Source organism: Camelus dromedarius, chromosome 16, assembly GCF_036321535.1.
Source record: "Camelus dromedarius isolate mCamDro1 chromosome 16, mCamDro1.pat, whole genome shotgun sequence".
In the NCBI taxonomy this organism is placed as follows: Eukaryota; Metazoa; Chordata; class Mammalia; order Artiodactyla; family Camelidae; genus Camelus; species Camelus dromedarius.
Genome location: NC_087451.1, coordinates 48652468 through 48665621, shown reverse-complemented (window position 1 = coordinate 48665621; position 13154 = coordinate 48652468). Strand labels below are relative to the sequence as shown.

Here is a 13154-nt window from a genome sequence, read left to right as displayed (position 1 = left end):
CCTTTTGTGGCTAAAGCATCCAAGCGTTGGAGGCCCTGGGGTAGTTATCTGAGGGTCCAGCACCTGACACTTGGCAGAGCTGGGCTCGGCACTCAGGTGTCTTCCTCAGAGGATGCTTTTTCCATTATGCCCCAGAGGAGACCCTGGGCAGAAGGCCCATTCCAGGTGCTTTCTCTCTCATTCGATCTTAGCTTGTATCCATACATCCCCAAGAGGGACCTGCCACCCCCCAGTCCAGGACGCAGGCAGGTGGGTGGGCCTGCCCAGTGGTGGCTGCCCTTCAGGGGCATCTGCTGGGGTCTGAGTGGTACCAGTGATCACCCTGTCCCTCAAGTCATGCAGTCAGAGTCTTCAAGGCACCTAGCAGGACCAGGTGAGAGCAATGTATTTGCAGTAAAGGTAGACTGTGGAATTAGACTGCCTGGACGCAGCACTCTGCTCAGCCACTTGAAAACCATGGGACCTTGACCAGTTACTTCACCTCACTGTGCCTCAGTTTCCTTATTGTAAAATGGACATGCTAGCAACATTTCTCTCGTAAAATTGTTGTGAGGATTAAATGAGTTAAGATCAAGTACTAAGTCTGGAGCCTGGCACCTATTAGATGCCCATTTCAGTGTCAGGCCTGTGGGGTGATGGAAAACGCTGACATCTCTGGTTTTAAGAAAGGTGATGAAGGAAGTTTAGGCCAGTGGCTGGTGAACAGGGGAAGGTCACACTTGCTGATACTTCCTATCCTTCATCTGTAGCAGGCATCACTTATCAGTCCCTGAGCTCTTCCTACTGAATGACTCAAGTCATTCTCAAACAGCCACTGCCAATTGACTGGTGTTGGCATGCACGGCGAGACCCATCAGCCTTCCCTGAGCTGACGCAGAGCAGTGGTGATTAAGTAGGCAATTTGAAGAACTTGGGCCTTTCTCCCTGCCCTCACACCTTCAGTATCTCCCCATCTCCTGTAAGGTCAAACCTCAAGCTCTTGGCAAGACACCCAAGGCCCCTCTGGAGCTGGCCCCGGGTGGGCTGACCCTTCAACTTCCTCTCTCATCGCTCTCTGGCTTGTCATGACCTCTCAAGGCACCCGGAACTGTGTAGTTGCCAGAAGGTGCCGTGTGCTCCCTGCCTTTGCACGTGCCGCTCCCTCCCCCCTCCCCCCGCGCCCCGTGCACCTTCTCCACTTCTTCCTTAGCTGGCTTAGCCCAGATGCCACCTCCTCCAGGAAGCCCCTGACCCCCAGGCTATTTAGGACAGACCCTCCTCTGTCCCCACTCTGTTGCCATGCTTCTCTTCAGGTACCAAGGATATGTCTTTTTTTATGCCTTGACACCCAGCATTCAGCACATGCTTGAATGAATGGACAGACTGTGTCATTGAGTGGTAGCCCCCAGAGTCTCAAGGACCCAGGGGCCTCCAGCAGAGGGTCACCGTGGGGACAGCTGAAAGTCACTGATAGGCTTCTCTCAAAAGGAAGTAGCTGTTGATCCCTTTCTAGCTGGATCTGTTTTCTAGCAAACTCCCAGGGCAGTTGGCTCTTGGAAGGTCGGTGTAGCGCCCTTTCCTGATGTTTGGGTTTTCTTGGAGTGCAGTTATCCCTTCATGCAGCCCAGCTTCCCTTTCCGGACTCTAAAGCTCAGTCAGCACTTCCCTCTCTGAGGTCACCCCCTTTGGGGGTGGGTTTCCTGGCTGGCTCATCACAGACCTGCCAGCAAGAGCCCTGCACAAGCCTTTCCTTCTCTGGGCCTTGTTTCCCCTCCAAGAAATGGGGACAGTGATATCTACACTGGTGCCCCCATAGTCAGCCAGGTAATGCGGGAGGCGGTGTATGTGACCTTTGTAACATGGGTGAAGGCAGTAGTTGGAGCCTTCCACTGAGGACCCATGCTGCCAGACTCTGGCTGCCTTGCCTGTGAATCCCTCTAGCCCCAACCACCTGTGACTCGACTCCTTGGCCTGCAGGAGGGGAGCACAAAGAGGATTCAGGCTGGAGTTCGTTGGATGCCCGGCGGGAAAGCAGCTCCGGGACTTCAGCGGACACCCTCTGTCCAGCCAGCCCCTGGCCCCTGGGGAGCTCCCAGCTGGGCAGAATGGGCAGTGTTGCCCAGGGCCCACGTTCCGTCTCCGTGTCAGCTCTGCCGGTCTCGGACTCCCCAACCCCCGGCCCCGGTGAGGGCCTCTCGGACCCCTGTATCCCCCTGCACTCCGGTGGCCGGCTGACCCCCCGTGCCCTGCACAGCTTCATCACCCCGCCGACCACGCCCCAGCTCCGACGGCACGCCAAGCTGAAGCCGCCGCGGACGCCACCCCCGCCCAGCCGCAAGGTCTTCCAGTTGCTGCCCAGCTTCCCCACACTCACCCGGAGCAAGTCCCACGAGTCTCAGCTGGGGAACCGCATTGATGAGGTCTCCCCAATGAGGTATGTGCTCCTGCCGGGCTGGTGCTGAATGTGCCGCCTGCTGAATGTTCCGACTACATACAGTTTTCTCACTGTAAAGGTGATACAGGCTCGATTTAGGAAGGACGTGTAAAACCAGCCAAAGTAGGAGTGTGAAAAGTAAAAAGTGAAAGATGCCCTTATCTCTCAGTCCACTCTCAGGCTACCTTATCAGTTTGGGCAGAATCCTACTAGATTTCTTTCTTTTGTTTTTTTTTTAAATTCAAGTACGGTCAGTTACAATGTGTCAGTTTCTGGTGTACAGCACAATGCCCCAGTCATGCATATACATACATGTATTCCTAGATTTCTATTTGTAAACACACATACACACAATAGGAAATGATACTATGTGTTCGCCAGGGATAGACCGGGTTATGCTGCACTAACAAATACCCCCAGATCTCTGGGTCATAAAATAACAAAGAAAGATCCCACTGCTGGTGACTGGGCTTTGGGCCCTGGGATTCTGAGTCGGGGCCCCACAGAGCCACTGAAACTGGCACTGACCTGGGTGCTCAGGCCACCCTGCTGCCCTTGGTGAGCCCTGAGGACAGGCTGAATGGCCTGGGCTCCCAGCTGTTTTTGTCCCTGGGTCAGCGGCACCCCCTGGAGGCATTGCTCAGGGCCCGTCCCTGCCTCGCCCTGCTTGGGGGCCACCTCTCTGCTCTCACAACTGTCCTTCTCGCCTCCTGCCCCAGCCACTTGCTCTCAGGCTGACTGAGCCCTCCTTCTGCCTGGACCGAGCACCCCTCCTCCCAGGGTTCTGGGCAGGGCTCCCCCACCTACGGGCACATGACCTTGGGAAACCGTGAGCCTTTCCTCAGCCATAAAGTGGAGTGAACTCTGATCACCATGCAGGTGGCTGGTGGGGCTTAGAAAAGCGAATGCATTTAAAGTACGCGGCGCAGGGTGTAGCTGCACCGTGGTGACGTAAATCCTGCCTTCTCTCTCTTTTGTCTCCTCCAGGTTTGGTAAGAGTGATTCATTTTCATCCCCTCTGCTACCTGGGAGTCCTGTTGGTGTCGCTGTCCCCATCGGGGGTGGATTTCTTCACCCCTTGCATAGTCCTCTGGCCTTTCCATGGTCCAGAGGCAGAGGTGCTGGGAGCCACCTCAGGAAATAGCTCTAGGACAGGCAGCCCCAAGTGACAGGGTGGCCTCAATCCAGCCAGCAGCTGCTCTGCGAAGCGGCGACCTTGGGAGCTCCACAGTCCGTGGGTGGCCCTGTGATGGGCCCCACCTGCCCCTTGCCATCCCCACAGGTGACCTCTGGCAGGGAGAATTTACCTGTTAGGTGCCCCGGTGATGCACCCCTCTAGCCTATGATCTCTGAAACAGCAGGTCGTAGGCACACGCTGTCCCTGGTGGGGTTCCCTCAGCCTGTCTGATCTGGCCTCTTTCCCTGCAGATCTCCCGCACGGATCCCCACAGACGGTACGAAGGGACATCGGGCTCTCGGTGACACACAGGTAGGCCCAGCCAGGCCAGGGTAGGGAGGAGGCACAGAGCTGGGCTGGGAACCACACATGCCAAGGCCCCACTGAGGGGTCTCTCTTCATTGAAGGTGGCAGCTGTCTGTCCAGACCTCTGTGGACACAGCCCTGCACCCACCCAGAGCTGTTTGGACTTGCTGGGTGCCCCCCGCCCCTCCTTATGTCTCTTCTCAGTCTGCTGAGGGAAAACGCAGGTCCTAGGAGAAACAGGGACACAGGCCCAGGGAGAAGGATCTGAGAGTATCTTCTGAGGCCAGTGTGACATCAGGCATGGGGACGTCACTGACCACACATCAGAGCCCCGTGGAGCTTGTTGAGACTCCGGGCCTTGCCAGGCTGGAGTCCAGCAACTTCTAGTGACTCTGGCGCTCAGGCAGCTGGTGGGCTGATGTGGGCCCATAACATGGACCATCCAGAGACCTTGGCCTCAACACTCAGGGAGCTGGTGTGTGCTGCAAACAGCAGATCTGGGCGGCGTCTCCTCCCCTCAGACGACCAGCAGGATGGTGCCTTGGATGCCTGTGCTCTGGCCACCCCTTTAAAGGCTGTTGTGAATACAACAAGGCCCCTTGTCGAGAGCTTTGCGATCTGCCAGGGCCTTTCATTTCACCCCCCAAGTGTGAGCTGCTCTCCCGCCGATGTGGGAGGCCAGCCTGGTGTCCTCACCCAGGGGGCAGACCCGGCTTAGAGGAGTTGAGTAATTGCCTGAGGTCACGCCGCCACTGAGACACTGCTCGAGTCTGCTGGCTGGTGCCCGGGCACCTCTGGTCGGAGCCTTGGTGGGGCCTGGAAGCTTGCACCCCGGAGCCCTGGGGAGCAGAGTCCCTGGCACTGGGAGAAGCCGTATGAGTCAGGGTCTGAGTCCCTCCCTCGGCCTCACCCAGTGCCAGCAGGTCCTCTCCAGTCAGGAACCCCACCCATGCCTGTTGGCAGTAAGCCTCCTAGCCTCAGTTCCCCCTCTGCAGCTGGGACTTGCTCCCAGCCCCGTCGTGAGGGTAAAATGCGGTGATGTGCATGTGAGCCTCACACATCCAGCACTAGGGAGCCTCTGGCTCTAGCCTGAGAGAGGCCGACGTATCCCAGACACCAGGATGAGCAGGTCGCTCTGCTTCATCTTTGTCTTGGCTGCACCTGGTTTCACAGGATTTCAGGCTGTGCCAGCTTGGCCCCCAGTGTCTCTCAGACTGCCCCTCCTCCCAGCTGGGGCAGCTGGCTCCGGAGGCTGCCTTCCAAGCCAGGCAGCAGCCCCCCCACCCTTGTCTGGCGTTGCCAGCCTGCCCTGCCCAGGTTCTAGGCTTACATTGGGGGACATCACCGTCACACTTTCTTGGTTTTTTAAATTCATGATCCAGGCGTCTCTCAACAAGAAAGTCGAAAGGTTTTTGGTCCAATCGTAGGGGAAAAGTCTGTTCCGTGACCCTTACCCCACGGCCCACCCATCTCTCTAGCACCTGCACCTTCTCGGGCCCTGCCCAACTGTCATTTCAACCTGTTTTCAGGATTGCCTATCGGAGATCATCAGGTATCCCTTCCCCCTGTGTTGACATGAGAGGAGATTAAAGGCCAGAGAGAAAGGGAGTGTGGATCCCAGGGAGGCCAGACCGAGGCTCCTTAAAAGGCTTTCCACCTTTGTCCTTGCCCCCGGCAGCTCCTTTCTCGTCTGGGTACTCTGCTCCAGTGGGCCCTCTTACAGAGCCGTGCTCTGAGTTCAGAGACCTGGGGTTTGGCCTCCGCTGCACAGCATTCCAACTGTGTGACCTCAGGAAAGTCACCTAACCTCTCTGAGCTCATTTCCTTGCCTGTATACTAAGAATCCTGGACCTGCCTAACTCCTAGGGACGGTCACTCCTAAGAGTGAGCTAATGTTTATGGATGCATTGCAAACTGCTCTCCAAATACTCTTGTTTTGTTTTGGTGTTACTATGATATACTATGCTTTAAAAAATCTTCTCCTCCAAAAATGTGAGTTCTTTCTGCCCTTAGGCCTCCCCACCCTATGGATAGGCCTTGGGCTTTTTCTCTGGAGGACACCACCCACTCAACCCCCATCAGTATATCTTTTGTGGGTTTTTTTAAAATTTAGTTTGCATTGAAATACATTCATAATTCAAACCTCAAGAGCTCTAAAAAGGTATATATATAGAAAAGTCCCCTCCCGCTGCTGTCCCCAGCCCCCCAGTTCCCTCTGTAGGCAGATCTCGGCAGTTTGTCGTGTATCCTTCTAGAGATGTTTTTATACAAGCAAATACTTGTGTATATCCTTTTACTTCCTTTTTTTATTTTCACACAAATACTGCATATATGACACACCCTGTTCTATACTTTGCTTTTTTTTCTCTTTTTAAAATCGAGGCATAATTTATATAGCGCTAAGTACAAAAATAAATTCTTAAGGATGTGTCTACACCCCTGTACACCACCCAGAGGGAGATTCAGGCATCCACACCCCAGAAAGTTAGCTCTGGCCCTTCCCGGTCCACAGTGCTGCCACCCGGAGGTACTCTCCACTCCCGTCACCGTGGGTTAGCTTTTCCTGTACTTGAACCTTATACAAATGGAATCACACAGCGTCGTACCTTATACTTTTTTCCCTGACAACGTAGTTTAGAGATCATTCCCTATTTGCACAAAAAGAGCTCTCTCATTTTATTTTCTGGCTGCATGGTGTTCAGTTGTGTGGATGGACCACACTCTATGTAGTCAGTCACTTGTACGCCCAAACAAGGTAGCTTGTTGCCAGTCTTTTACCGTCACAAGCATGCTGCGGTGAGTAGCCTTGTCTACATCATTTGACACCCGTGGGAGCATCTGTTGGATGAACTCCTGAGTCTGGCATTGCTCGGTGTGCGCACTTATAATTTTGATTGCTTTTGCCAAATCGCCTGCCGGAGCGATCATCATCAGTGACCACACCAGCTTTGGGATTTTGGCCATGGTGACTTTGTGGCTGAGAAACCTCAATGCCCGGGGGAAGCAGTGGCCCCTGGGTGTCCCTGCCTTCCACTTGAGAGGGTGCCTGGGGCTCTAGGATGGAACTGAGTCCCCTGGTTTCTCTGGGGCTTTGTGGGGACCCTTCTCCATCCCAGTCCCTCTGAGACTTTTCGTGTGTCCACCCCCTGCAGGTTCTCCACCAAGTCCTGGCTGTCGCAGGTCTGCCACGTGTGCCAGAAGAGCATGATGTTTGGAGTGAAGTGCAAGCACTGCAGGTGACGGGCGGGGGGTGACGGGATGGGTGAGGGCAGCAAACCCTGTGCTTGTAGTTCAGTAGCAGTCTCGCGACTTGACTCTTGGCCTTAGGTCAAGTCAGATTTCAGAGGAACTCTTTGGATAGTTCCTCAACCTACCATTCATAATCTCATGTAGTAACCAGGGAATGATCAGCCCTCTCTCAGGGAATTAAGGAAGCATCAGGCAAGGCACTCTCAGAAGAAGGGAACATTTGAGGTGGGCTTTGAAGGATGAGTAGTTTACCAGGTGGACCAAGGAGGAAAGAGAATTCCAGGCCAAGGGAGCATCTTGTACAAAGACCGAGGGGAATGGCAGGACTGTTCTGAAAACTGTAAGGAATTTTGAAGTTTAGCCATACATGTTTGCACACGAGGAATGGGAACAGACAGTGGTAAAAATAGAGAAGTGGCTCAAGGTACTTAACGGAGGTGAGTGAGGGGAATATGTAGATTCTATACAAATTGAATCTTTCCTACTGTTGTGGTTCCTGGTCGGAGAAGAGGGCAAGGGCAGTGAGCAATGTGGGCTGAGTCTGTCCTCTGCTGTCTGGCTGCCCTCGCCTTACAGAGGATGGACCTGGAGTCTCTCATCTCAGTTCACTTAACCCCTGCATTGCTGTGCGGCCTCGGGCAGGGTGCTTGCCCTTTCTGGGCATCATTTTTGTCATTTATACATCTGGAAAGATGATTCCAGGTTGCTTTGGCCACCAGGATTGCCCCAAGAATCTGAGCTAGTGTGTGTAGTAAAAACATCTGGGCTCCTACCGGAATGTAGGTGATGGGTCTCATGTGTCGGTTGGATAAGTTGTGTTTTTCTGATGAGACTCCTGACCATCAAGGAGACGCCGGAGCTTTCGCACTCGTGGAGGTCTGTGTCTCCTGGCCATTTGGCATTAAATCGGAGAGCTCCGGCTCCCTTCCAAGTAATGCCTTTCCTGTGGAGAGCCCTCCTGCAGTTGCATTGTGAGGTTGTCAGCCCATTTGATCACTGAGAACCCCAAGACATGCTTCAGCAGGCAGAACTAAACCAAGAACCAAGCTCTTTCCAGGCCCGGCTACTCCGGTCCTCAGACCATGTGACCTGTGCTGGAAGGTAGTGTGAGGGGCTACCCCTTGCTTCCCTGGGATCCTTTGGTAATGCAAACGTTTGCCTTCTAATTCATCTCTTTTAACTTCAGGCTTGTCTCAAACTTTCTGAATGTGGGTGGAGGGTCTCCTTTTCTTTAGAAAACAGACATAGATGTGTGGCCCACAGCAGGTTAAAATGGGTAGCGTCACACCTGCTTTGCGGTGAAGATGGGGCCAGTGGCGGTGGGAGCATAGTCACGCTCAGCAGACAGCAGCTGCTGCTAGCACTGTTGACATAAGATGTTCACTCTTTTTTTTCATTTTTTTTCATTTTTGATGGGGGAGGTAATTAAGTTTATTCATTTATTTATTTTAATGAAGGTACTGGGGATCAAACCCGGGACCTCATGCATGCTAAGCACGTGCTCTACCACTGAGCTCCACCCTATCCTGTTCTGCGCTCTTAAGCTAATGTTTGTTGAGACGTTCCTGGACATTGAGGCTGTCACAGTCAAGTGTTGCACAGAGTTGCCAGGCAGTGCTTCTGAGCCGCTGTGTGTGCCCCGGGCTCCCGCCTGGCCCTCCGTGCACTGACCCTGACTTCTTTACCAGGTTGAAGTGTCATAACAAGTGTACAAAAGAAGCCCCCGCCTGTAGAATATCCTTCCTTCCACGTGAGTGTTCTGCCCTTCTCTCCTCTGCCTTCTGGATTTGGGGTGGATCTTTTTTGATCTGTTCCCTGCTGATGATTCCCCCTCTCTTCTTGAACAGTACCCAGGCTTCGGAGGACAGAATCTGTCCCCTCGGACATCAACAATCCTGTGGACAGAGCAGCTGAGCCTCATTTCGGAACCCTCCCCAAAGCACTGACAAAAAAGGTACACTGTCAGGAGAACCGTCCCCGAGATTCCTTTCTGTGCAGCTCCCCCAGTGTGGAGGTCCAGCAGGGAAGCAGACACTGCCATCCAGGATCTGTGGCCAGATGATGGCCTTCAGGGATCCTGTCTTTAGCCATTTTGTAGACTTTTCATTTATGACACACCAAAGGCGGTGAGGAGATGTTTGTATTGAACATTGAACAAATGAACAACCCCATGAGGCAGCAGCTGATGCCCCTGTTGTACAGATGACACACTGTGGCTCAGAAGGGTGGCGTGAACCGTCCAAGATCACGCAGGTACTGGGATTCAGCCTTGAGCCACTCCCCTGCCCTGGCTGGCCCAGCCCAGCTGGGGTGGAGGGTCTGGGCCTGGGCGTGTGAGCCAGGAGAGTGAGGGCTCCGTGGATGCAGCCCCCTCCCCTGTTTAGCTTGGCACCAAGCGGTGTCGGCCATCGCTGGACGATGAGGCCCACAGCATAGCTTAGGTGGGTTCCACAGTCCACCCAGAGCCTTTAGGCCTGCAGAGGAGAAACCTGCTAAGCCTGGCATTTAACCCAATGTGGCCCCAACTTTTCTGACCAGGGATCCCTCCCCTACCCTCTGAGAAATTGGCATTCTGTCTGGGAAACACTGCTCAGGTCCAGGGTCCCCCCCGACGGAGAGCCAGGCGCTCTGTAGCCCTCTCTCCGATCGCCTTTTCACCTTGTTAGGGCCCACACCACCGAGTGGTCCTACCCAGTAGGTCCACCTGCTGACTGGAGGGAGCACTTACTAGGCACCTGCTGTGTACCACACACTTGTCGGAGACTAAAGTTAATTCATTAAAAGACCCTACTCTGTGGCTGGCCCAGATCCAGGCCCTGGCTGTGTGACGAGCAGGTGTTGTCCTTGCTCTCACGGGACATACAATGTGGTGGAGGGACATTCTTCACAAAACCACCCAAGGCGCCTGCCATTGACAAACTGCAGTTCAAGTGCCCTGACGAAAAGTGCTGGGAGCTACCGGAGGATAAGCGGGAGGAGCATGGTCCCAGCCAGGGCTTGGGAAAGACTCCCAGGAGGAGGGGGTGTTGGAGCTGAAATCAGAAAGGTGAGAGGAGCCCTCTAGGGGGTGGGTGTTGAGATGTGGGTCTCCCTGTGCCATCTTTCCCTCAAATTTTAGACCAGTGAGGATGCCCTGGGCTGATGCCTTCATTTTTAGGTGGGAAGGGAGGGTGTCGGCGGGGAGGCCGGTTGGGCTGTGCAGTGGCAGCCCCTGCCCACTCCCCGTGTCTCTGGTCCCGCAGGAGCACCCTCCGGCCATGAACCACCTGGACTCCAGCAGCAACCCGTCCTCCACCACGTCTTCCACGCCCTCCTCACCGGCACCCTGCCCAGCGTCATCCAACCCATCCAGTGCCACCACGCCCCCCAACCCCTCGCCCGGCCAGCGGGACGGCAGGTTCAACTTCCCAGGTACCACACCTCAGGGCTTTCTCAGCCCCTCAGGGATGGGGTTGCGTGTCCCTTCTCTGCAAACCCCTGCAGGCTCCAGGTCAAATCCTGCCACCACCAAGAGCACTTGCTGGGATGTTGTGCTGAGCTTAAGTACATCACCGTAGTTAAACTTGCTGTGATTGTACCCATTTTACAGGTGAGGATAGTGAGGTTCAAAGAGAGGAAATGGCTTGTCCCAAGCTACACGGCTTGTCCCAAGCTACACAGCTTGTTAGTGGCAGAGCGAGGACCAAAATCAAGGCTGTCTGATGTAAAGCCTGGGTTATTGACTTAATCCCACACTGCCTTCCCACACAGGGGGTAGCTTCTCCTGGCATTGTTCAGTTCTCGGGGCATCTGAGCTCCCAGGAAGCAGGGCAGGCAGTACAGGGTGCTGCGGCAGGCCCAGAGGGCTGCGGAGAGGGAATCCGGGGCTATGCGGCCCACCTGCTCTGTGATCCGGACAAGCTACTTAAAGGGGAAATTTTATTCCCTTTTACGTAAAACGAGACCACGTGAGGCTGGAGTTAGGTTATCCCAGTTGTATGGATGAATTCCCCCGGGCGCATGTGCTGAAGCTGAGCTGACTTCTGACTCCACCATGGTCATGGCTGCCCCAAGTCTGTAGGGCCAGGGTTCCTGCTGCTCAGCCAGGCCTGGGGTGTCCCACCTCCCTACAGAGCAGAACAAAGCCCACTGGCTCATTTCAGGACTGAACCTCTGCCTTGGCCTCCCTGGTGGCTCCTTGCAGTCCCTCTCAGCTCTCGGTGTGTCCCAGTCGGCAGCCTGGGGACGGAGGGCAGCTGGGATGCACCAGCTTCATCCTGGGGAGTCTAGGCCCGGCCTCACCTGCCATGGCCCCTGGGGCTCCAGGCCCAGGAGGACAGAGCCACAGTTCTTCCTGTGCCAGGGGACCCCCGGCTGGGGCTGCAGGAGGCCGGGCAGCCTCTCCGGGCCCATCTCATCAGGGTTCCGGGGACTCCTGGGGATGGTGAGAGATGAGATGTTTAGGATTCTTTTTTCTCTTTTGCCTGCCCCTTCACCTTAACACGCACGTGGCTGGACATCTCCCGACATTAAAGCATCGTCCTGAGCACACCCCTCCCTCCTTGCGGCTGAGCGATGGCCCATTTGATTAACCTCCCCTCCCATTCTGCTCTGTCATTATTGTGCTCTGAAACCGGGCCTTTTGCTGAACCTTCTAGTTTGGGCTTTTCTGAAAGGAAGGGCCTGTTTGAAAAATAACAGCCACAGAAAAAGTCCTTTGTGTGACGTCAGCCAGAGCTTCTCAGCTTTCCCCGATATCCCTGGGCTGGGCCCTCACTCTCCCCTGCACAGAGCCCTCACCCTGCAGGGTCTGCTGTCTCGGGGCTGGGCTGGGCTGGCAATTGACATGGGGTGGGAATCCCTCCTTCTGTTCCCCCCCCCCCCCCCGCTCTGTAACGTGCTGGAGCATTTCAGTGCAGCTCCGAGGCTACACCTGAGGAAAGGTGATTTTTTTGGATGGTGACATCAAGTGGCGGAAGCCTCAGCCCCTCCCGGGTGTGAACGTGGGTGGGGTCGCGGAGGGGGTTTACTTGACTTCTGCACACAGCACTGGTAAATGTTTTCAAAATCTTGGTTTTTTGCCCCATTGTATTTTGCCCTCCTGGGCCCATGTGCGTTTCACAGAGGAGAAGGGGGCCTGGGAGGTGAACAGAAGAATTAGCCTGGGCTCTGCAACAAGGTGCCCCTGCGACTGGGTTTCCGAACGCCAGTCCTTAGTGCAAGTCCCTTTACTCCTGGGGGCTCCTGCCGGCACCCACTTTCTCCCAGCTTTTTTCTCCCTCCTGCATGAATCACCCTGTCCTGGCCAGGCCCACCTGGGGCAGGGCAGGTAGGGCAGGACTGCCCGAGCCCGATAACCAGCCCCTCTCCCCCATGCCCATGCCTGTGTCCCCCTCTCCCCCTGCTGCATTTGCTGTTCTGTGTGTGACTTACCTCCTCTTCTGTTTAAAGCTGCCTACTTCATTCATCATAGACAGCAGTTTATCTTTCCAGGTGAGTCCTTTGCATGGTTCCACTAACTGCCCCTTGCTGTGATCCCCTCTCAGTCCAGCCCACATGGCACCCGCCTCTCCCTGGGTGCCTCAGAGGTACCTGAGTCTCACACCCAACTATTTTGAGGATCTACTTTTGAGGCTGGGCAGCGGGGCAGAGTGAGCAAACTTGAGGCTGGCCCTTCATGGGGGCAGTGCCTTATCAGGAGGGTCCTTGGCATCCACCCTCTCCTGCCTCTTGTGCAGAGACTGTAGGCAACTTACCCGGAGTCACGCAGCCAGGAAGTGGTAGAAACTGTTTGCAGAATGAGAGGAGAGGACCTTCTGCTGACGCCTTACTACCATCAGTCAAGATATCTTCCCCTACATAAAGACAAGGAAACGACCACGCTATCTTAAAGAAGGGGACGGGACGCCAGTTTGGGAAGGACAGACAGCCTTCGCTTCCTCAAATGGGCCTCACCTTCCAGAGCCTTGCCATACAGCGCCACCTGCTGGCCATTATTGAAATTGCCTCCTTAGTGCAGAAAGTTGAAAG

General features: G+C 55.0%; 1 protein-coding gene across 2 annotated transcripts in view; it reads left to right on the top strand.

Annotated features, from left to right (window-relative positions):
- The window catches only part of KSR1 (kinase suppressor of ras 1), a 133238-nt gene that overhangs the window by 99537 nt on the left and 20547 nt on the right, over positions 1–13154 (top strand). For both annotated transcript variants that reach the window (XM_010979004.3, XM_031468342.2), the window contains exons 4-11: positions 1957–2413; positions 3401–3405; positions 3842–3902; positions 7049–7132; positions 8834–8895; positions 8993–9099; positions 10388–10556; positions 12576–12617. In XM_010979004.3, the coding sequence (XP_010977306.2) occupies positions 1957–2413; positions 3401–3405; positions 3842–3902; positions 7049–7132; positions 8834–8895; positions 8993–9099; positions 10388–10556; positions 12576–12617 (987 nt within the window). The remainder of the gene's footprint in view (positions 1–1956; positions 2414–3400; positions 3406–3841; positions 3903–7048; positions 7133–8833; positions 8896–8992; positions 9100–10387; positions 10557–12575; positions 12618–13154) is intronic.